Source organism: Acanthopagrus latus, chromosome 20, assembly GCF_904848185.1.
Source record: "Acanthopagrus latus isolate v.2019 chromosome 20, fAcaLat1.1, whole genome shotgun sequence".
Lineage (NCBI taxonomy): Eukaryota > Metazoa > Chordata > Actinopteri > Spariformes > Sparidae > Acanthopagrus > Acanthopagrus latus.
Genome location: NC_051058.1, coordinates 4111431 through 4136206, shown reverse-complemented (window position 1 = coordinate 4136206; position 24776 = coordinate 4111431). Strand labels below are relative to the sequence as shown.

The 24776-nt window shown below is 40.3% G+C and overlaps 2 protein-coding genes across 2 annotated transcripts in view; one reads left to right on the top strand and one right to left on the bottom strand.

Moving 5' to 3' along the window:
- Positions 1–3710: 3710 nt before the first annotated feature.
- On the bottom strand, positions 3711–8284 carry LOC119010293 (zinc finger protein 572-like). Its single transcript, XM_037082320.1, has 3 exons — positions 7990–8284; positions 5963–6369; positions 3711–5294 (listed from the first exon to the last, which is right to left on the bottom strand). Exons 2-3 carry the CDS (start codon positions 6147–6149, stop codon positions 4048–4050), a joined length of 1434 nt encoding a protein of 477 aa, XP_036938215.1. The 5' UTR covers positions 6150–6369; positions 7990–8284; the 3' UTR covers positions 3711–4047.
- Positions 8285–12464: 4180 nt separating this feature from the next.
- LOC119010143 (rho GTPase-activating protein 23-like) overlaps positions 12465–24776 on the top strand; it is a 63323-nt gene continuing 51011 nt past the window's right edge. The window contains exon 1 of the mRNA XM_037082072.1: positions 12465–12936. Within this exon, the coding sequence (XP_036937967.1) occupies positions 12928–12936 (9 nt within the window). The 5' untranslated portion in view covers positions 12465–12927. The remainder of the gene's footprint in view (positions 12937–24776) is intronic.

Below are 24776 nucleotides of genomic sequence, written 5' to 3'. Positions count from 1 at the left end.
CATCCAAGGTTGAAACAGTTTATGGTCTTTCCACTGTGTGAATTCACCACATTTTTTCCCACCTTCCTGAGCACTGTCATTACCTCTCGCAAATGTTAACTATGGTTTATTACAAATATCAGTTAAAAAAATCAGTTATGATAATGTACTATGTATATAAAGTATAGGGACTGCTAAGAAATAGGAGCATTAAAATTGTCTAATAATTGGAGCCCAGGTACTCTCAACCTTTACAGAAAAACACAAAAACCATGTTTGTTTGCTCTGTAGCCTCTCAACATGTATCCCTGAGACTAGCTCCCTAATTTTTCTGGAAAAACAAGAAGCACTGCTAGCCAACATTCAAGTATCCATTTTGCAACTAATAAAGAAAACATAAGAGTTTGCCGCAGAGTATCTGGCGGTGCAAGAGATGTTTCAGACCTTCTGAACAAGCCAATCAAAGCATCAGGTTAAATCCATAAATCGCAAATTGTACAATACCAAATGAGGATATCCTGCCAAAAAGGGACAATCTAGGTAGAAGACCAGAAAGTACAAGCTATCAGTCGAAAAAAGATACATCTTTGTCATCTTCTATCTTGTTTTCCAATAGACATACCAATTTCAAAGTATATTCTTATGCAGTGCGCACATTCTTTTGTTGCCTTACAGAACTTTTGTGGAAACTTTGAAGAATGCTGCTTTGTTGAAATAAAACCTTGGGTCTAGAGCCTGAATGATTTTTTTTTTTTTTGGCAGTAGATACACACAAGTCTCATGCCAACCCTGAGGAGAGGTCATAAGAATTGAGATTTCTAGACACTGGCAGTATACTATAGGCAAGTAAAAGGACATTATACCTAGTTCTAATAAGTGATCACGAAATATATAAGAGCCCTGCTATTAGCGTATTGTACTAATAATCAAATGTGTGTAGTTGTTATGATTACAATGAAGTTACAATGAAGTTATACAAAAAATAAATAAATAAAGAGATTTAACAGACAAAAGTAAAATACCAGCTGAAGCGGTGTTCGTCCCCCAGGAGTGCAGGCTGTATGGTGTTGAAAGCACTGGAGAAATCAAAGAACATGGTCCTCACTGCGCTTCCAGGCTTCTCCAGGTGAGTCAGTGATTTTTTTTTTCACAAACTCTTTGATAAATCTTGAATGTTAGGTGCATCAGGAGAGGAATTTGATGCCCAATGTTTTGGCCTCAGTTTCGAAGGGCTTCAAAGTTCTGCAGATGTCACTGTGGCTGCTGCATTCAATGCCCCAAAGCTTCAAGTCCTTTTCAGCATAAACAGGGAAAAATCCTGTCTCTAGCTCCCTGTCAGCTTACGAGGAAATATCCATCGTTAATGTTATTAGCAACACTTCATAACTTCCTTTAACTTTCACAAATTAACTTGCATTGTTGTAAAATATAATATATAAAACTTTAATGTCTACTAACAAGAGCATGACAAAAGCATTACTTTTCACTTCTGGTGGATGAAAAGCTAAGTACTTCGAGTTTGGCATCATTCTCAGTTGTGGCAACAAGGTCAGTAAAATTCATATTTCTCTCTAAATTACGATGTGAGACCACATGATGAATAAGGAATAAAGAATTGACAATGTGGTTGAGCAACAAGCACAAACAGCAAATTCTCTCACAGCACCTAATGTCTGTATCACTGGCTTGTATACACAGTAGCTTTCCTATGAAAACACTGACCAAACACCGTAGCACCAGACAGAAACTTGCTTTCAACCTGTAATTTTCATATTTTATGTAGAAACAAAATTCTTACACAATTTCCAAAATAAAATTATTAAAAAACATAACCATATATTTTTTTTTTTAAATACAAATCTTTGAATATAACAGATACCAAAAACTTAATGGGATAAGTTAAAACACAGGCAAAACACACATCTATTACACATCCTCTACAGTTTTCCTACACAAACACATGCTTGCACAGAACAGTCGTCTAGAAGCACTGCTACAATAGTCTAAGCCATACTTTGATCTTAAATAACAATTCGCATGATTCAGAACAAGTTGAATTCAGCTTCTCACACTGTCAGCTGCTACATATGCATTTATCAGATTTCACTGTTGTGTGACCATATTGAGTATATTAGCCTGTCGGACAATACTGATGTGGCAATCAGGACATTTGACTGAAAATGACAGCTGTTAAGTGTCATGAACTGTCCTTCACCAGTTAAACCATCCACAATGACAAACAGAGCTGAGTATATAGAGAATTATAGTGCTGATACAATACAGAGGCTTTATTTTAATTTTAGAATATAGACCAACTTTTTTTTAATTGTGAACCTTGTCACTGGACAAGAACTACCTAAATAAAATTCTGTCTTAAACGGTCACATTTTGAGATTGAACACTGATGTCAGACCTTTGAAACATGTTTCGTTCTGGAAGGGAAGATTATTTAGTCTCTGCAACGCACACATCCAGTTAAACCTCTAAACCCACCACAGGCAAACGGACGACCATGAAGTAAGGATCTAGGTCAAAGTTCATTAGAAATAAAAACGTGGCATCTGAGCAATGGCACAGCAGAGGAAACAGGTAGGTCATCACAGCTCAGTGCAGCTGAGTATGACGTTATTGCACAAATCAGAAAAGTAAAGACACGAGTCAAAACAAAAGTTATTTATCGCAGCTGCTTAACGTTAGCAAGGTTGGATGCTGCGTTTATGTTAATCCCGTCTGTGTGAAAGAGATGGGTGTGATGTTGTACAAGTAGTAAACGCGGCATTTAGCACAGGGGTTTTTGTTGAGGACGAATGTTACTAGCTATAACAACTAATGTTCCAACAGCAGTCTGACACACACCATGATGCAGCGTCCACACAGGCCGGCCTCCTTCCACTCCTCGGACCATAGTCAGAAATGAACTTAGATGCTGATGTGCACAACACACAGTACACATGCCTTAATTGTATTTATCATTTAATGGAATCAAAAATACAATGCCCATTGTTTAAGTCAATTTTTCACCCTGATATAGAACATTGAATAGAACATCGATATTGTTCAAGGTATTGTTTCGCAATTAAGTTTCAGTGTCAAAACTACACTACCTCAATATCAAGGCCACCAAAATAATGTAGTTTAACATGCAGGTAAATGTGCTATTATTTGATTGTGCACCATACAATGTAATCTAAATATACATGTTGTATTTGTATTTGGTATGGCCCTGTTAATTTGGTGTATTGAATTGCAATGCAAAATGTGTGTATACAGTGCAACTGTTGAGTATGGAAGCCTGTAACGGCAATACGCACAATTATGCATAATGCCATTATCGCAGGATCACAAGATAATCATGGGGTTATCTCAAGATAACATAAATCATATTCTTTCTTCTTTAATATAGCAAACCAGTTGACTTCTCAAGATAACAAGATCATTTGGGATGTGTGTTGGGTTTCAAAGCAAACCATATGAACTTTTTACAAACCTTTGAGCGTAACAATAAGATCGTTACATTTTGCTTATTTCCACACATACTTTTTAAAGTAACACACTTGTGAGACATATACTAATAATATATAATAATAGTTAAAATGCTTCAGTCATCTATTCTGTGCAGAGACAGGGCAGAATAAATCATCTAAAATAGTCTTGTATGAAATGATCAACCCAAGGCAGATGTGTTACTGTCCAGTGGGTGTTGTGAATGGTAATATGTTTCTTTTTCAACATGGCAAATTTTCTTGGGAAAGAGAATGCTGTTTACTGTACAGATTGTAAAACCCACCGTGGCAATGTGATTGTGATTTTGGGCTGTACAAATTAATAAATGATTTGTGATCTCAACATAAAAGCTATTTTAAAAAATGACTGCATTGCTGTTATGACCTTTGTCAGCTGGCAAACATCTGATTTAAATCACAGCTATACGATGAAAGAACGTGATAGGTTCACAAAAGGTTCTTGACTAGCTACAGACACATTTCAGTACCAAAAAATGACCCTGCAAACTCCACATACTGTGTGCGCCTCTGCGTGTGACGTTCAAAGGATGACTTGTGACTATAGCTACAGCTGGCACTGATACGATTTCTCTCCTGCATGCTTCTTCATGTGAACCATCAGGTTGCCTTTCTGGGCAAAAGACTTGTGACATTCTTGGCACTGGTATGGTCTCTCTCCTGTGTGTATCCTTGTATGATTGACCAGGTCCGACTTCTGACAGAAGTTTCTCCCACAAAACGGGCACTGATACGTTTTGTCTTCTGTGTGGATCTTGACGTGTCTTATTAAAGTCTTAGTCAAGGAGAAACATTTGGTGCAACAAGGACACTTGTAGGGTTTCTGTGCCGTCCCTGCTTCGAACTGAATGATGAGCTCGGTGGATTTTCCTGAAGGTCTCCTTGGCAGGAGGTTTTTGATGCTGAGATGTTTGGGCTCCGTCTCACCTCCAGCCTGTTCGCCTGGATTCACCGAAAGGAACAGCTGATCATCGGTGGTGTTGTCTGACAGTCCACCGTCGGCTCCAGCTGGCTCAGTTTTAATGCGATCAGCTGGAGCTGCAGTCGAGGCCTCTTTATCGATATCAGCAACAGTCTGAATCTGGTAAAGACACAGGGGCTGCAGAGACTCCTGATCAAACTCACTCTTATCATAGGGAGCGATAGTGAGAGGAAATGTCTTAATGACAGACTCTGCCTGTCTGGAGTCCAGGTCTTCTCCAATCTTCCTGCCAGGTGTCAGGTAAACATCTGCCTCCTCCTTTTCACTAAAACACTGATCTGGTTTCTCCTCAGTGTGTTTTTGCCTGTGAAGTAGCAGAGTGTCCCTCTGCTCAAAGCTTTTGTCGCAGTCTTGGCACTTGTATGGTTTGGTGCCTTTGTGTGTCCTGGCATGAATGATGAATTCTGATTTGTGGCAGTAGCTGCGGTCACAGAACTGGCACTGGTACGATGAGGATTTGTCCTCCGGATGCCTTTTGAGGTGTCGTACCATCGTCTTTTTGGAAGAAAAATCGGCCAAGCAAATGGGACATTTGAACGGTTTCTTCACTTTGAGAATATGCAAAGGCAAGCTCAGGTCAAACTCCTGCTTCACATCATCATCTCCTATATCGACCAGTATCTCCTGGTCACTTTGATCATTATCACTGGCAGGAGAGGAGTCTGAATGAGTGTTGTTCATGTTGGGACTGTCTTCCATCGGCTCTGATGTGACGTTTTCTGATTTCCAGCTCACACTGATGTTCACGCTGGCAGCAGGCTGCTGTTGACCAGACTGCATCTTCACATCTGTGGCAGACATCTGGAGAGAGTCTGAAGCAAAAGACAGGACGACATTTAGCATTTAGGATTAGATTACTACTGGACACTTTTAAGGGCTGAGATGTAAAATGTAACTGAACCATAACAGGAAAAATTCTCATCACAATTTCCCAGGGCTGAAGATGCGTCCTCGAAGACTCAGAATGACAAAGAAAAGCAGCAAATCCTCTCATAGAAGAAGGGCACGGAACGGGCACTTTTTGCACATTTTTGTCAAAGAAATTGAGATTGAAAGGCTTAAATTTGGGCTCCTGCTCTCTCTGATCACACTCACTGTGTTTTAAGTGCACCCAGATTCACCACTGAGATGTTCTCATTAACATCTTTTCAGTTTTGATTAGTCAGCCGATCAAAAGTGAATGTCATTATTCAACTAATATGATAATAGATTAATTATTAATTGTCAACATCACAGCATCATCAGACAAAACAAAAACACAGGTTAGTAATATACTGTAGGTTACTTGGTAAAGAATGTTTAATAAACGATGTTACTTTTGTCATTTACTTGAGGTCACTACAGTTACAGAAGAGTCTCCTTGAATTCCACCTTAGAATTGTGCATTCCAGTGCAAAAACATCTGAAAAATCAACTTCTCTAATCCAAAATCAGCTCATGACTACAGTTTTTATAGAAAGCAAACGTGTGACAAACTGACCTTCGCTGTGTGAACTGGCAACATCCAGCAGCCTGCGGTGGCTGTCCACCACCCACTTTGAACAGGACATTTCCTCTTCGTACTCGATGATGGTTCTTTCTACAATCTTGAAGATCTCCTGCGCGGCTGCGGACAAGCACTCACTGACAAGCGCTCTCAGCAGCTCCATCTTTGTGGTCTTCACCATGCTGAAGTGTTCTCCACAGTGAAGGCTTACAAAGTAGACATGAGCCCCCCCCCCTGCCCCGAGTCCTTGTCACTCCCGATCGCTACTCAGCTCCACCTCAACTTCCTGTGTCCTCAGATCCCACCTGTCTCTGACCATGTCTGCAAACACAGCATCCTGTTGTACCAGCAGGAGACAGCCTCTGATTCAGCAGCAATACTCACGGGGGTGAACTGGAGATCTGAAAGACATTTAACAGAAACAGCAGGGTGTATAAAATGGGAGAGATCTCATTCAGATCTAACCCTAACCCTAACCCTAACCCCTAACCCTAACCCCTAACCCTAACCCTAACCCTGGGTAACAATTCTATGAAAATAAATGAAGTGCTGCTTCTGAACTATTAAATGAACTCATCCTCAACACGCCACCATAAAAAAGTTATTTTCTTGTATAGCATAACAGGACTATAACTTACATTTTGCTGTATAAACCCGTGTTGAGAATCAACCCTGAACCTTGATTTAAATTCACTGCAAAAAGAAGCAGCAATTTGAAAGAGTCTAAACTATTTCTGATCCTCTCAAAGGAAAGAATGTAACTGATTTGGCCATCCTGTGTTGTGCCATGTGTTCATGGAGAGGTTGTTTTGTCTGTTTGTTATTACATTTGGGAGACAGAACAACCATTCCAAACATAACAGAGGAGGCGGCCTACAACATTAGTCCATCAATGACCTACAATGTAGTACTGAGTTCCCTCCCCAGACAGCCTAAAAACCATTCTCACCTGGGCTCACCTAACCCTAGCAACACACATGACGGCCGGTTGGGTCAAACGCCACAAGATTCCCCAACGACTCTGAAACTCAGAGCTCATATGTGTCCTGAACGACTCTGTGAGGACACTCCCACACAGAGTCTAAAAGCCTGCAACTCCCCTCCAGTTAGTTAGAACTGAAGAAGCATCTTGGGTGGGAGACTGAAACACATCCAGTTGCCTACGATACAGCACTTGGGTATGATTTAACAAGGCTTATTCCGTTGGCAGATAGTCTGAACCTCACAACATGTTCTTAATTATACTGGGTAGTCATAAAATATATATTAGGAAATGTAATTCTCACACACCAAAGGTTTGTCCAGGAACAGTTTTGGTCGCACATGTGCCCAAAAATCTGTGATGTGCAATTAAACATTTTCATCAGCAGCACCAGTGGGCCTGATATTCAGCAAGTCACATTTATAAATGGTAGGAAAATGTTTTCAAAAACATCTCAGTGTGTGACCAGTCGCTTTTGAAAAAAATTTTGGCCTATAAACATATTTTCTGCAGATCATTTTCAGCATGAAGCAGGATTTTACATACACTTAACACATGTGCTGTGTATGTTAACCGCACACTGTACTGTACCCACATTCCTTGCACACAGACGAAAGAAACTGTGAGACAGCACAACCTTAAAACATTGTAGCCTATATTTCTTACCGGCCACTGATTATTGTTATCTCCCAAAAACTAAAATAGCGTTAGTTTTATTCTTACTAAAAAGCTGGGACTAAATCATCACTGTTTATTCTTGGTGTTGACGAAATAATACCTCATGATTTAGCTAGTCGACTGTACACCTTTTGGGCAAGAGCCAGACCTCAGACATTCACGCTTTGTGTATGTTCGCTGTGTACATTTAGTGGCGACTAAAAAAACAAAAAGTACAAGAACTTTTAACGAAGTTTGGCTGAGTATGATCTGTAGCTATCTCTACGAGTCGGAAATAATTTACCATACAGAGCTAATGTCACAAAACCTCAACATACTTTAAGCGGCCTCCAACCAAATCTCGGCAAACTGAAGTGCTTACCCAGCTGACAGTGTGGCTGGTTTTTCTCCTCAGCCACTGTTGAGTTAGCAGAGTTAGCTTTAGCTGAGGGAAGCAAGCTAGCCGAGCTGCAAGTTCACAGCGACAAGAGCTTGTGATTCGAACAAAGCACCAACTAGAGGACACAGGCTGCGGTCCGCTGGGTTCAGTTTATTCAGGTGCAGCCAGCTTGCCAAGTATCAAACATGTCCGAGTCAAACTGACCAAGCTATACGTTGTAGAGTGTCCAGTTTCAAGTTGAGCAGTCATAATGCTAAAAACACAACATAGCTTCTTCTTCTTGAGTCGACAGACACTGTGCTAGTAACAACACCGCCGCCTTCTGTTCAAATCCAGAATAGCGCCACACTTTATTTATTTATTTATTATTTATTCAACAGCAGGTGTAGAAAAAAACAAATCAGAGCAGACGAACACTTCACGTTTCATTAAGTGATGAAAGTCCGGAAAATACTGAGAGATGTTTGACATGTTTATAAATAAGCGGAGACATTTTTTTTCCCCCACATGTAAAATAATTTGTTGACTATGCTGAACTGTTAAAAATATGTTTCTTTTACATAAGCTTTATGTCCCAGCAGCTTTTCAACACAAATTGATGTCCTTGGTGCAGATGTACTTGTACCATAGGCGATACTTCTGCAGGGGCCAGTTGCCAAAATTAGTAAACAGGCTAAACAAGAGATATATGGGGCCAAATTAGCAATGACAATGGTAAAATGACTGAAATATATAGGCTAGTTAAAAGTTATTAATAAGTGGTTGAAATAGCAACAGTGTCCTAATAAGTAAGCAACTGAAAATAGTTATCTGCAAATAATGAATAAACATTTGAAAAACAATGAAAAATGTGATAGCCAAATGGTGAAGAAGTTATTGATTAATACTGAAATAAAAAGCCAAAAAATAATAGATTAATTAGTGACATAGTTATCTACAAGTTACGGATAAATGGTTGACATACATCAGTGACCAGCACAATGACTTTTCTCTTGTATGAAAAATATTGTCACACTATTAGAACAAGTGTATTACAAATTATAATACATATTTGTAATGTGTTGAATGATATCCAGTTTGAAATCAATTACAATGGATATATGTGGAGCATGATGGGTATAGAGGTAGGCCCGCATGAGTTCATCTGATCTGCCGCACTGTAGAAAATGTAATGTTTATTCAAATCATAGGTCTAACTATTCATGACAATCCTTGAGATTATTGATCCCTCCATCTGAAAAATAAATGAGTTAACAATGCAGAAGTGTACCATCATCTCTTATTATCTTTTATGTTTGATGGTAATATGCATGTGATTTAGATTTATGGCAGCAATTGCGACAAGATTCTGTACCAAGCAACAGTTTCACCACATCTCATGCGTCTGATAAAACTGCGCTCCACTTAACAACTCATGGGTAAAGTCACAGGGTGTTTAAATACAGCCCCGTTAAACTGAGCAATACCAGAGGTTAAAAATGTGTTCAGTGCTGTAGTGTCCAGTAGTAATAACGAGTAGAAACCAGCAGGGAAATAACAGGCAAAAAAGTCAATAAATTGAATAATTTTGCTGGATGTTTGTTTTCCAAGTCACGTGTCTGTTAGCGCTGAACTACTGTGAAAACAGGAGTAATGAGAGTGATTTGTGGAGTGGAGAACAGTGGGCCGCTGCAGCGCGCCAGCTCGCTCGTTCCTGTTGTTGTGGGGTGGGAGTTTCCAGCTATACAGCTCAGGGGAAGCACCACAGGATGTCCTTTTCCTCATTCCTCAAGGATAGAATGACTCCACATGTGTGTGTTGCCATGTTTCTGATGTGTATTTCAATTAAGTAACAACATGGTTACCATGGTTCAAATGGGTCAGTATTCGGTGATTTCTAACTCAATTTTGTTGCAGTGGTGTGACAAATAGGCCTCGACAATGAAAACTGACTGAACCTAAACCTGAAGATCACAGTCAACACCAACAACTCTAAGTAGCCCAGTCAGTATTATTAACTACTTTCTCCATCTGATATTACATAATATTGCAAAACTTGTAAATACTGCACTGATTATCAGTAGGACACCCTGAAACAGAATTCTAAAATACAACTTTACAAGAGTTTTTGCAAACATGTACAGTTGCAGCAACATTAGCGTTGTTGTAGGTCTGATTTGATCTGCCCCAACCATGTTCACTATGGTCAATATGAGAAGGTGAGCACATATTTTGCCTGCTTTTTTACACATTGTTTCTTCATTATGTTCTCAAAATGTATGATATTTTGTGATGTGACAAGGCTCTGACTAAGAGTTTAAGGTTTAGGTACGTAAACAAATGGGTAGGATTAGGGAAAGGTCATGGTTTGGGTTAAAATTACCCCTCTTACAACATCTTTCACAAGTCTGAGGAGACCATCTTGATACCATTCACTAGCTATTTCTCAACTTTTGCTAACCACTGTTGGGTGCTGGGCAGGATGTGGGTTTTACCTTGGAAACAAGCTGTTGAAATTTCTAAGTTAGAATCAAAACAGTAAAGCGGTCTGTGAAATGAAAACAATGAACTGAAAGACACTAAAATGCTCTGTATAGCAGAGGAAAACAGAATTAAGGGATAATTCTTTGTCGGTTTGTCACTAGCAACGTTTCAGGGAAAATGCTGCAGGGACGTAAAGGGTTACCATCTGATGAAAGAGTGCACTGAGGGTGCAGACTTCACTGGACTGACCAAATTACCCACAATATGTGGCAATGCGGACGGGACTTTGACGTTTTTCCAGTTGCTGACCAAAAAAACAAAGAAAGGTTTATTGTGAATGTGAAAAACAATAACCTTATTCAAATGTTAAAAATATTCAACCACATCCAATACAAAACTATGTAAAAATATAAGGCATGTATAAGGCTATAGATGTTAAAATGTGTTTTATTATTGTAGTGTTTAGGCCTGTCTATTACCATCTTATACAACCTTCAAAACTTGATATGTGGACATGAACACATCACGCTGTGAACGACAGAACTCCGGAAAGGCTCTTTCCACAAGCCCAGAAGGAAGACATTTGGTTTAACGCCTCGTTATGTGGCCGTAATTACAGACAGACAGTGTTCAATGCAAGGAAATGCATTTGTTTTATGATAGATTGTCAAAGGAGATATTCACACATCCAGCTAACTCAAATGCAGCTTTGACGGTGGAGAGTGTCACTTCAGTCTTGAAAAAGGAAGATCCCCAAACACAGTTTTTGCTCATCATAACAGTCTATTCATTTCACTGATGTTTCGGCCCCTCTGAGAAGTTCTCACTGTAACAATATTCTTTCTTCAAGACTCTTCTGATACATCCCAGTGTTAACATGTATAACATGGTTATACATCCTGATGGAGCATTATCAAGAAGAAGAAAAAAGACCAATAATGCATGGTTGAATATAAGTGAGGAGGTTGGCTAGCCTGTGGTAGGTAGTCAGTTTTGTAAAATATTTTGTAAAACGACACATGGACCCCAAACGCTATGCATGTATTCTATTTGGGTCTACATGTTTCTTTCTTAATGTTTTTATTCGTTTTAAAATGCAATTTTCAATGTTTGTTTTTTAATGCAATTTTTTAATGTCTTTTAAATGAAATTTTTATGTCTTTTAATGTAATTTGTGTGCGCCTGTAAAGCACTTTGAGTTGCCTTGTGTCTGAATTGTGCTGTACAAATAAACTTGCCTTGCCTTGCCATGTAAACATTATGTTTCTACAGCTAGCATGCTACTTTTCATTTGGAACAAAAGCATAAAAGGAGGTGTAGGACATTCAGAGATCAGTTAGATGATTCACTTATGCCAACTTACAGTGGCAGAGTGTACACATCTACCTGACATCCGCTGTGAAACTTCAAATCTTTTGAGGTGAAAAGTGCGAATATTGAAAATCATAACCTAAATGTTTATCCCAGTAATTTACAGGGAAATAAATAAATTGTTTTTATGGCATTTTCTAAAAAATGTGTTCGTTCAGATTACCCCACATTGTTCCCTCCCTCACCTCATTGGGGTGGGACCTATAGTAACAGTAAATCTCTGTCTGTGCCTCACTTTGCAGCAGGGATTCAGCTGGTTTTAGGTAATCCTGCTCTACTGACAGTTTACCAACACTGCTCATCAATGGAAGTGTGTGAAGCTCATAGTGGAGCACCATGAAGGAATGAGTGCGACAGCTGCTGGGGGAATCCTACTACACCAGCAGATCACATGGTACACACAGACACACACACTCTATCCCTCTGATCCCTCCACCCTCCCCTACCCTCTGTCTCTCGCTAATGCTGGGCACAGCGAGGGAAGGAAAAAGCAGGAGGGTTTTAGAGGAAGGGGGAGGAGGGGGAGCAGCTGAGAGAGCAGAGCAAGCGAGAGGAGGAGGAAAAAGGAGAGGCAGTGAGCGGCGTGAGCCCAGATTACAACCAACCAGATACTGAAGCAGGGAAGACAGGAGCGTGGAGGGCAGAATTAAAGGGATACAAGCTCCTCTGACATATTCTCTCCTTCTGTGTCAGTTGAAAAGAGAAAAAAAAAAGGGGGGGGGGATTCCACAAAGGTTGTGGCCAGGAAGAGGGAAGGAGAGTGAGAACAAGGGGAAGGCAAAGAGAGAGGAGGAGTACTGTATTTCCAAGAGCGATCGTTTGAGAAGACAGTGCTGTCATAGAAGTGGAGGAGGAGGAGGTGGTGTGTGCGCCCATGTGTGTGTGTGAGTGTGAGTGTGTGTGAGTGAGTGTGTGGGTTTGCGACACACCAGCAACACGAGACATACAACGCTGCCCTGCGTGTTGGAAGTGAACTCTCCCACCACTCCCCTCTATCACCAGAACCCCAACATCTACCAGGAGCCAGCCTGAGGTTTCACAAGCCATGCTGAGGAGCTGGAGCCAGCTGAGGTCCTGCTGAACACCATGTCCCAGGTGAGGAGAGCCTATCTCACACACACACACACACACAAAGGATGCATGTTGGTGCAGAACTGAAACAGGGATATTTAAAATGCATCAACACAAGCACTGAGCTCAGCTGAAGTTCCTGTCACAGCCCCCCGTTCTTTGTTTGTCTTTCTCTTGCTTCCTCTCACACTGTCATGAAACATGCAGGCAGTGGCCGCAGGTTTGACAGAGCTGTAAACACTCGAGAACGGTCTTGTGAGAAACTTTGCATCCCTGTAGACTCAGGGACAACTCAAAGAGAACAATGGAGGACGGCGTATGTTGGGAAGTTAGCTCAATGTCTGTGGCATTATGGTGTGAGGAACTTGGCAAAGCACTGTGGCAAAGCATAGTACTTTTCATAACTTTTAATTTCTCAGAGTTTGCTCAGAATCTGTGTGACATTACGCGCACAGATCCATCGCTGGATTACCAAGTGAGCAAAGCGGGAAACTGCCCCAGGATGCCGGACCCCAGGGTGTCCCCGCAGCAGTTACTTTGTGGCGATTCGGTTCATTTCAAATTTGATCGTCAATATCAACCACTAATACCACAACAAGCATTGGTATTGTGAGTCTGTTACAGCTGAAATGTGAACTGTCCTGTGTTGGTAAATAGATACAATGATTCTGCAGTTATTATGCATATTTGTACATTGTTCAAAATAGAATAAGACAATTTTTAGACTTTATGTTTGTGGGTGTTTCCTGCAACGTCAGCTGACTGTGAGCCTATGTTGCTGTGAGGCATGTTGTCAACTCATACTGTACAGTTATGTACATCGATACATTTCATGTGTTATTAAGTATACTTAGCATTAGCTATTGAACAACTCCAAATGCACATCAATTCAAAAGTTAAGTACAGTGTATGAGATTTTGAACACTGATACAGCAGATTTGCTACGTAGACATGTAGTGGAGTAATGGCGTCCTGAGCAGAGAGTGAAGTTACTTTGTGTTGTAATCAGGGTTTCTCTGTTCTTTGTTTTGATGGCTGGATTGGTGTGTATGTTAATGCATGTGATACATTCAGGATCGAGATAGTTGATTGTTGAGTGTTGTTCCCGGGTGGTTGGGCCATCAAGCAATCATCTTTATGGTGTGTTCCTCTTTATGACAAATATTACGATACCAAAGTACATACATCATTACCTACATTATTATCTACTAGTTAATATACATCTTCCCCAGAGAACACCAGTGTATTGGGGTTAGGGTTAGGGCCCTAGTGGGGTTAGTCCAGCCCTGTTTGACCTTTGAAAGTTCCCTTGAAATGGCCCCCCACCATGGAGCAAGAGTTCTGGGCAGACTCTAAGTGAACACTGCCTGACAGGGGTGATCAACACGACCTCAACAGAAGATGGAAGCCGGTGTGATGACAGAGAATACAGCCCTGACGTGGTTTTTCTTGCCCAATTTGGCTCTTGGCACCCCTGCGGCTGAGTCAGCAAATAGGACCGCTAACTTAGCTGCACCGCTACAAGCTAACTGCCTAACCTCAGCTACATTTAGCAGCAGTAAATGGTTTACGCTTTAGCATTGTTTTCTGGGAACTTACAAAATACCATTCAGAACGCCCTCGAAACAACTTTTTTTTTTTTTTGCCATTGTTGGGCCTGATACTAGCCGATCGCTGAGATTAAGAAGAGTGAGAATAAAAACAGTTCAACATTGACTTTGACTTCATGGGAACTTTATTCCCAGCAGGTTTGTATTGAAAGGAGAACTCCCCCCCTGCTGCTTATTGACAGTTTTACATTTTAAAGCTTTAATTCACGAGTTCCTTTGTTGAGAGAATCTCCTCTCAGTGACCGCACCTCATACAAACATTTCATCTGCGCTAATATGTAGGATCTATGGTGTCTCAGTAAAATCAGAAACTTTTGATGTCGCCTCTGTGTAGTTTTATCCAAGAATACGCCCAAAGACGTCTGGGTGAAAAGGAAGAAGAGCGTCTATCAGTCATTGGAAAACGAGTAAGTGTATGTTTGGGGCTTTCAGTGGAGGAACCGCCGTGCACCAAGTGCAACAAAACCCAATGAAATGAAGAGGGGAGTATTTTGGGCTCGTCTCTATGAGGGTGAGAGTATCTCCCTGAGAGAAAGCAAGGTTGTGTATTTTTAGCCAATCGGCTCAAGTGATGCTGTTTATTCTGTCTGTGTGTGTGTGTGTGTGTGTATGTACAGACTGTGACAGTGTATGGTCAGAGTGTATGGTCGATTCACAGTTGGTGAATCAGACAGACAATAAGAGAAAGAGCATGGGGGGGGGGGGTCTTTATGGAAATGTGGATACAGAGGACAGTTTATCCTTAAAGATAGAGCAAGCTTTGAGCACGTAAGGGTGGAACAGCTCATTCTGCCCGGCAGGATAATGGAGAAACTATGTAGTCAGTCTGAGTGAGTGTGAAAGGTGCATTGTGTTTTTGGAGGTTGTGCATTTGTGTGTGTGTGTGTGTGTGTGTGTGTGTGTGTGTGTGTGTGTGTGTGTGTGTGTGTGTGTGTGTGTGTGTGTGTGTGTGTGTGTGTGTGTGTGTGTGTGGAAACGTCAGGATATCCTGCTCTTGCTCTTGTGGATAGCCAAACACATTTACTGGAACAAATATGAGACAGGTTCAAACTGATGAAGTGCCCAACAGTTTGTGAAACATACATGCATCATCAGATAGGATTAGACTAATAGACCACAATGGTATTAGTCTATACTTTTATTACACTTTTATTACAGTACTGACTCATGTAATGTACTTTTAGCTGATTAAATATTCATTATTGTTTGAGTAGGGGGATACTGTAATCTGAAATGAACTTTTGATAACATGTATTGATCTGATTCCATCTAAATACACAAGACAAAATTTGATTAATAATACAAGCAGACATTATATTATAGTATATACACATCCTCATACCAAAATGAATGAATGATTAATCTGCCAGTGACTCCCAAAACAACAAATGTCACTGTTACCAAAATAACATGACTGTTGCAGCATACATTTAGCCTCTGTCCAAAGCGACTGACAGAAATTAATACATGCATTCACAAACTGATGGCGGTGGCTGTCACATCAGGAGCAGTTTGGGGTTCAGTATCTTGCCCAAGGACACTTTAACATGCCAAACATGGGAATTGAACCAGCAACCTTCCGAATAACAAGACGCTGGCTCTACTGCTGAGCTACCCCAAGTCGCTGTGGCACACCTGCGACAAGGTGGACTGACCTCTGATGTATGGTCTCAGTTTGGTTAGATTTAGGCAAGAAAACTGCTTGGTTAGATTTAGAAAAACATCACAGTTTGGTTTTAAATAACTAAATAATGTATGTAACTTCAATTACAAAGGTATGTACGTACATTTTGCAAAAGTTAATTACATGATATAACTATTTTATAAATTCAAATTACCTTGACTTTGGGCTTCACATTGGATTTGAACAGCAATCTCCTCCCAGGTCAAATTCCTGTGTTTGTTTAATCCCCAACCTCCTTCCAATGCTGACTTGTAGCTTTTTATTTAACTTCTCTATATGACTGCCTCTTTTGCTGAAGTAATAATTATTATGGCCACTAGAGGTCGCTGCCAAACAACAAACATAAATATGGTTCGTAGTATGGTGCTTTCAAACTCAACCTATGTAGTCTTCTGGAAACAGAACCAGAGCATACAAAATAGAGGAGAAATTGGATGAGAGGGTAGTCTGCCTACAGAACCCAGTAAAATCATTGGATCAAAACTGGGATTTGGAGCCTCATGTGAAGACAGTTAGTGTTCTTCCTACTGCAACTTGCCCTTACAGCTTAATTCTTGATTTGAAAAATAATTACCTAGCCTTTAGTATCTCTAGATAGAGTTCTGTAAAGTCTGATAAATGTCTTTCAGTGATGTCACTGCTGGTTGGTGCAGCAGTAAGTTTGGTAATAAAAAAACAGCGTGTTTGGTTTTAAGGAAGACAGACCTGTAGTCTGCTCTTCCTCTCTGTTTTAAACTGGAGTATCAACACTACATTAGTTTCTATGAGTAGAACACACCTGATTCTTTATGCTGATACAACATCTCTGGTTTTACTGCATCCATTTTGGCTGTTTTTGTTAACTTTCCACCTTGAGTGTGTTATAGGAGTGCAATGCTAAATAGCTGCAGTACTCTTCAAATGCAGAGTTCAAGTCAGACAATGTTTAGCTAAACATAAAGTCTGGAAGCATGTGGAAACCACTAGCCTGGATGTGTCCAAAGTGTCAAGAATTTAAAAATCTTAAAATGCTCACAATGTTTCAACAGAGTTCCAACAGTTCCTCAGAGAACAGTTTCACTCAAGGCAATGTTGAACAGTGTCTGTTCACTTGTCGCTATAACTTTTAGGATGGCATTTGATGATACATCAGAGAGTGAGGAAGGAATATGGTGAACATGGCTAAACATAGCATTACCTTCAAACCCCCAGCCCCTCAAAATCAACTGAATCAGTTATTAAGATGGTTTCCCATCCACTATTTCATGTCACTCTCATCATTATCAGTCTGCAGAAACTTTACTCATCAGACTGTAGTGTGGACTGTGATAAAGCTGTAATAGAGCATATATGCTTCAGATAAAGGTTCAAAAACCAGCAGAAATGGCTGGAGGAATGTTCCACATACATGAGCTTTACTCTGTGACTCACTGAAGTGACTCACATTGAACTGACATATCCTCTGCACTAAGTCCAGCACTGCAGCTCTGCTGTCTGAAGCCTCCAGGCCTCTCCTAGGTCTTCTCCTTTATATCTTCTCTCAATTAGACTGCACTGGCCACTTGTGTTCTAATGGCCAGTGTGTGTCCTTATATGTGGATTTGACTCAGTACATTGCCCTTACAAACTCATCCAGCCGAGGGATGGGTAGGACGACTGGAGACAAAGATGAGAAGAGGGAAGTTGGACAGAGGGCACTCTTGCGAGTTTGGATAGACACGTTAGGTTGCAACCAGCAACACGTTTGGACCGCTTATTTTGTGAGATAGTAAATATGTCTGAATTTTTTGTTTCTGTGAAGATTCTGAGCAATCTGAAGGTCGAACATTTACACCATCATCAACCATTATGAAATGTATGGATGCTACTACCACTAAACATTCAAGTAAAGAATCAAGTCTCATTCAGATGTTACACTGAAGTATATTCATGTCACAGGCCTGCTTACAAATGACCACTATAAGAAAGATTAAGTGCATTTTCTGATCTGCTGTCCGTATGTTTAAGGTTTGCTTATATTTAGGCAACTACATCCACTGAGTGATGATATTGTTGGGATCATTGTCAAAGAAAATATTTGATGAACGACTGTCATAAATCCATCTGAGTTTACAGAGCAGAACTTATTAAATGCTTGTATAATGTATTATCAGGCCTTTGGCACTGATGGGGTCTCTGTTTGTTTAGTCTCTACTGATGTCCTATTTTATGTTCACCAGGATAATTAATGTTGACTCACCGATACAAAAGTGTGAATAAGATCTGCCTTGAAACGAGTGTGTGTGTGTGCGGGTGTGTGTGTGCGTGTGTGTGACATTGGGATTTTCACATGTGAAAAGGCAGATTTCACATGTGACCTTGTCAACAGGGCAGCGCCAGCGTGTAGACTGCAGCGGTTCAGTTCACAGTGAGTGGAATCCTGAGGCTTCTTCAGCCTTTGAGTCCGTATATGTGAATCTAGGCTAAAACATTATGCGGCTCTACCCATTACTTCTCCCTCTGCTTCTTAGAAAGAATAGTCATTATTCACAAGAGGTCCTGTAATTAGGACAACAAAACGTATAATGGACAAACCACCAGGGTTTTTTCTCGTAACGAGAGTCTAACAAATGGTGTAATTTTCATAGGGCCAAACAAAGTGCATTGTAGACTGACTAGTAGTCTTGTGTAGGATTGAGGTTTTCTTTGTATTGTTTCTATCTTACATTGGTCAATATAGTGGTGACAGTTAGTGATTTCTAAGAATAGTAATACAAAAGTGTGGGCCTTTACAAAATATTTTTTTATGGATATACTTATAATTATTCTCAACAACACGCGTATTTTTAATTTACCCAACACACTCTGTCAATACAGAGTAATCATACCATAACATCCCACCTTTGTGGTTGTTTGATACTTGTGATCATGTTTGTTATTGAGTTCAAGCCACAGAGGCAAAAACACACTCCAGAGACATAATGAAGTGAGACACAAAAGCATTGCGGGCTGTTCTTACATCCGGGCCCGTAATCGACATCCCAGCACCAGACCTTACTGTTATCAGCGCCCAGCAGAGGACAGTGGAGGGGGGGGAAGAAATGGAAGGGGGGGGTCAGACAAAAGAGAGCGGCGACAAATTATCATGACAGTTCTCCGCTCCTGCGTGCTTCTCAAATGTTTCGATGTCACAGGCAGATCTGTTTGATCACATTTTGTCCCACTTGGCAAGATTTCAGCGGCTGTGGATTCGGTCTTTGTGTAGTCATCTGACAGGACACAGCGGAAAGTGAGATGTATGATGAAATACTCATTCTGACACGGGAGAACTTCCATTGAATGTATTTCTCCCTAAAGCTGATGCCAAATTAAATACAATTTTTAAGTACTTGTGGTATGCTTGATATTTTTAGAATCAAGTATTTGGAATTTAGATGTCTAAGAATGGTGATATTAGTCAATGACTTTGGTTTTAATTGAAATATCTCAATATTGGATTTATCATAATGAAATGTGGTTAAATGATCCTTCCTACTGAATCTGGTGATACTCTTGCTGTTATTTATCTATTTATATATTTTTCTTAATTTAGACTGAAATAGCTCAACCTAAACATCTAGGTCCCCCTTCAAGTAAACCTAATATAATTCCCAACTCAAATGTACTTGTACTGTTTGCAGTAAGCAATTGTTAGCCTGCTAATATGCTGAGAGAGTATTAGCTGGAAGACATTGGCACTGTTTTTATCTAGTGATACAGTTTTGTTTTATTTCCCTGACCCACCATAGCTCTTAGTGTCCATAGTTACCACCAAAGAATATTGTTATATTTATGAAACGTTACTTTACAGCCCAACAGAAATCAATGAATCAAATGCTCAGAAAAATTAAAGAGAACATTTCAGCAGCAGTAGCTGCTGCAGGCCTCAGTGGTGAGTTCTTACAACAGCAATGTCTGTTGTTCATGTTGAGTATAATACCGTTGTAATGTTATGCTGAGACACTGTCCTCACCTTGCCAGCGAGAGCTACAGGGCAGTTCATCTAGTCCGGTGGGGAGCGTTAATATGTTTGGGGAAGGCAGGATTGTTATGGTTCAATACTTCAGCTTGGCATTTGCTGGTTTCTACAATCTCACCAACCCAAGCTTTAATAGCTTTACATAACATAAGGACAGAGATTTGTCTGATTTGAACGGCTTTGGCCATAAACAAGCACACCAGAAAAACAAATGTATGAGTAAAGAAAAGTCCTGAAGCGTTGTGGGAGGCAGTGTGTAGATTAAATTATATGGCGTAACTGCAGTGTTTCTTTCAATAATAAGACCACATGCCTTTATGATATTCACAGTTCAGTACACTTCTTACCTGTAGTATCTTTCGCTGAACTTCAGTCTGTCCCACAACTGTCTCCATCCAAGCACAAGAACGTTGTCAGGATCCACCCAAACCTCCGCTAAACTGGTACGACTTTTTTTTTTTTCTTCTTCAAGATCAGCCCTGCCTCAGAGAAGCAGACATTTGCGGCTGAAATACCATTCAAGACACGAGTCACAGTAGTGACCACGCTCACTTTCATTTTTAAAAATAGCATGCCCAGCTCAGCCTTATACAGCTCAGCTGCTTTGAATTTTACTGCTGCTTGACTGCAGATCATTCTACTAATTAGAGCCCTCTCTATCTTTTAACTGCATGCAGCGGACTGTGTGTGAGTCTTTGAACTGTTTTGCTTTCACATCAGAGCCTTCGGAGTAACGTAACTGCAGTTTTGGCGGTGACAAGTAACTCTGTCTTCTTTCAGGGAATTAAGAATGTTGGAACCTATAAAATAGCAAAATGTCAGCAACATATTAAGAATAGTGGATGAGAGTGTCAGATAGCCAAATACCAGTTTTTGAAACGTCCCACAGGTAAACAGGTTCATTGGTTACATGTGATAGTATCATGATTGGGTATGAAAGGGGAATTCTTGAAAAGGCTCAGTTGAGCTAGGATGGGGCGAGGGTCATCACATTGTGAAACACATGATTGATTGTATGAAGGGTATTTCTGCACGGGAGTCAGAACAACACTTTTTTGGGCAAACAGTTCATTTGCAAATGAGTGAGTGAGATGAACAGAGAGAGTGACTTCATTCAGAGGTTGACAGGATGGAGAGATGAAAACCCTTTCAGTGGTTATGCTTAAAAAGATTGCCACAAGATTTTTCACATGAACTATGTAAGCTGTGTGTGTGTGTGTGTGTGTGTGTGTGTGTGTGTGTGTGTGCGAGAGAGAGAGAGAGAAAGAGAGAGACTGTCACAAATGAAATGGTAATTCTATGTATGAATGTATGTATGTAACTGCAGTTATGTATACTGTCCCCCTCAATAATCACCAATGGCAAAAGATCAACTTGCCTGTGGTACACAAACACACACAAACACACACACGCACGCACACACACAAACACACAGAGTCCTTGTTTTAGCAGCTGCTCTTCATTGTTTGCCTGTGAATTCATGCATTTAGACACGCTTGACCTAACAATATAGTGAAGTATGTTCTGTTGATTTAATGAGTGAGGAATGCAGTGGCAAAGTGAAAACAGTCCCTGAGCCTCACCAGCTATTGTTTCAAAGACAGTCAGATTTTATTTTCATCTGCCTCAGTTTCCCTCAGAAATATGACATTTTTAGCAGCATGAAGTGCTTCATATCCATCTGTGACACAGAGCAAGGCAACACATCTTTATACCAAAATGACTGACTTGGTCGGTTGCCAGTCACTCCCACAACATCTTTCCTTCGGACCTTCGTCGAGTGCTTGCAGTTTTGTTAGATTTTGGCAATAAAACTATTTGGTCATGTTTAGGAAGACATTGTGGTTTGGTTGAAACAACTACGTGTTACGTAACTGAAGTTACGAAGTTCAACCTGTTTCCAGATGAAGACCTTATGAGTGACACTATTTAAATTCTCTTCCTCATTCAAATAGCAGTATTATAGCAATACATCACAACTGCTCAAGGTTTGCTGCTACAGCCCACTATGGCCTGATATGATGGGTAGCTTGGCAGCTAATGTTAAGCTAAGGCATGCAAACTTTACGTAATGCATGTTTCTCTATAACTGATTTCACCGAGACAGCTCACAGACTTTATTGTTACTTGTGTTACACCGTGTCTCAGCATGTGACAGAACAAACCAAGAAGCAAGAAATCTTCCCTTATTCAGGATTTTATTCAGGAGGTTGCTGATTTTATATCATCAGCTATCTATGTATGTTTATCATAAATATGATTTCCCTCGTTGAAGTCCATCCATTCCATCCATCCATTGTCAACTGCTTATCCAGAGTCGGGTCGTGGTGGCAGCAGCCTCAGCAGCGAGTTAAAGTCTGACATCACATTTGTGCTGCCCTGCTGCGCTGATATGTGACATCATCAGCTAGCTGCAATCTGAATGGCTCACACCTACAGCGACCAATTGCACCATCTGTGCTGTGACACATGCACACATGTTTTACTCCATAGGGATGCACTGTGCGCTTGCGTGGAGGTTGTCTAATGGTGTGTGTGTGTGTTTGAGAAAGAAGGAATTTCCCTGTGTGCTTGTTACACGTGTGTGTGTGTGTGTGTGTGTGTGTGTGTGTGTGTGTGTGTGTGTGTGTGTGTGTGTGCTTCTTTCTGCTCTGCTCCAGTTCATTCAGCTGTATCTGGGCTTAAAATAGAATGTTGAAAACCTTATTTCTGCTGCGTGTGTGTGTGTGTGTGTGTGTGTGTTTGCTCCTGACCTGATAATAGGTTTCCTCCAGAGTGCAACCCCTGAGGGTCCTCCAAAGAGAACATATTACGTGAGTGGATGTACGTGTGTGTTTGTGCGAATAATATGTCTGGCAGAAGAGTAAAAGTGCTCTTTGGATCTATCTTGTGTGCTCTTTGATTTTACTCTCCATATAGAAGTTGTTCTATTCGTAACTTAGACACAACACACCACATCCACGCCGGCCTATCATTCTCGCATTTAGCACAGACAATGTGCTTACTCACTGAAATACATCACAGCACTGAACTTTGCTGTTGCATTTCATCATTTAAGCAGTCATTTTATTCTTAAGCTGCCTCATTACTTTGCTTACAAGGGGGAGGAACTTCTAATATTTTAATGTATTTATAACTGGACACTGTTCATTCAAATGAAAGGAGTTTTAAAAAAAAATCAGTCATCATCATCATCATCATTAGTTGCGCCATTTTCCAGTGGGACAAGAAGGCAGTGAGACTGATTCCCTGTTCTCTTAATAGTCCATGCTGGCAACAACAGTCCCACATTTCAGCAGCCAACTGCCATTATGGGTCATGACTGGCTTGAGTTTGTTAACTATAATACTAACAGTAATCTGGTGGAAGTGTTTTATTGATGTGCGTTCCAGACATCCTAACATTTGACTTGTAAGCGGTAGTAGACTGCATCCGGCAACCTCTGCTTCAGACAGATGAAAGCATTGGGCAGATTACTGAATTGATGTTTGTCAAGAAATATTACAGCGCTCTAACACCGGTAGCTTTCTCCAGATCTTTCAACCAAAATCCATGGACTTCTTCCTTAAAGATGTACAACAGGACACAGTCAACCACTCCAGAAAAAGCTACTTATGTTTTTGTATTTTGTAAAATAACTCAAGTTTTAAGTTATGATTAAATTGCTGTTGTATGAATAATAATAATAAAAAACAAGATATGACATGTAATGGAAACAGTCTTAGTGAATCATTTATGACATACATGAAGCATGTGACTGAAATGCCCACAGACGCCTCCACTGTGTGGGGAGCTTTGAGGAGACTGTACTCTTCCTTTACATGAAGCAGCAATACAAATAAATGTCCAAATTTTTATATACATCATACTGCCTGACTGGGGAATCAGCGCATCCATCTCTTTGTGCACTCAACTCCCAGTAATCACATGCAACGCAACATTTGGATGAAAATCTGACTCCTTAGATTTATTTAGCACGATGGTTATCGTCGATCATATTCGCTAAAATTTTTCTCTACTGCAGGTGAAACACACTAGATAATGTTGAAATAAATAAACAGAGATAATATAAAAACTTCTTGGAACTTGTTAAATCTTGAATTTATTAACGTATCACTACAGTACTAACTAGATCTAAAGTAAAAATATCAACAGAGAATAGCAAAGTGGCCATCCAGCAGGCAGATGTTGTGGACTTTTTCTTTTTCTTTTTTTTTTATCATAACAGATGGCGGTGTGCAGTTGACATATGCATTAAAATGATCTTGTGTGGTTCAAAAATTAGAGCACACATGCCCTTCACTCTGCCTAATGATGTCATGGTGACATCATCAGGGTTCTTGCATCCTGGATTTGAGATCACACATTCATAATAGAAAAGTCTGTGTTTATCCTGTGTGCTTATAAGGCAATAAGTGTCTATTTAAAATATATAATTGGTTGCATCATGGGAGACGTAGGATCCAGCAAGTTTAAGTTTGACACATAACCTCTGTGACTGGGTCAATAGCAACCAAAAGTATTATCAACAACCAAAGAATCTTTTTCTCCATTCCAACAATGGGCAATAAAAGGTGAACTCCGCAGAAAATGT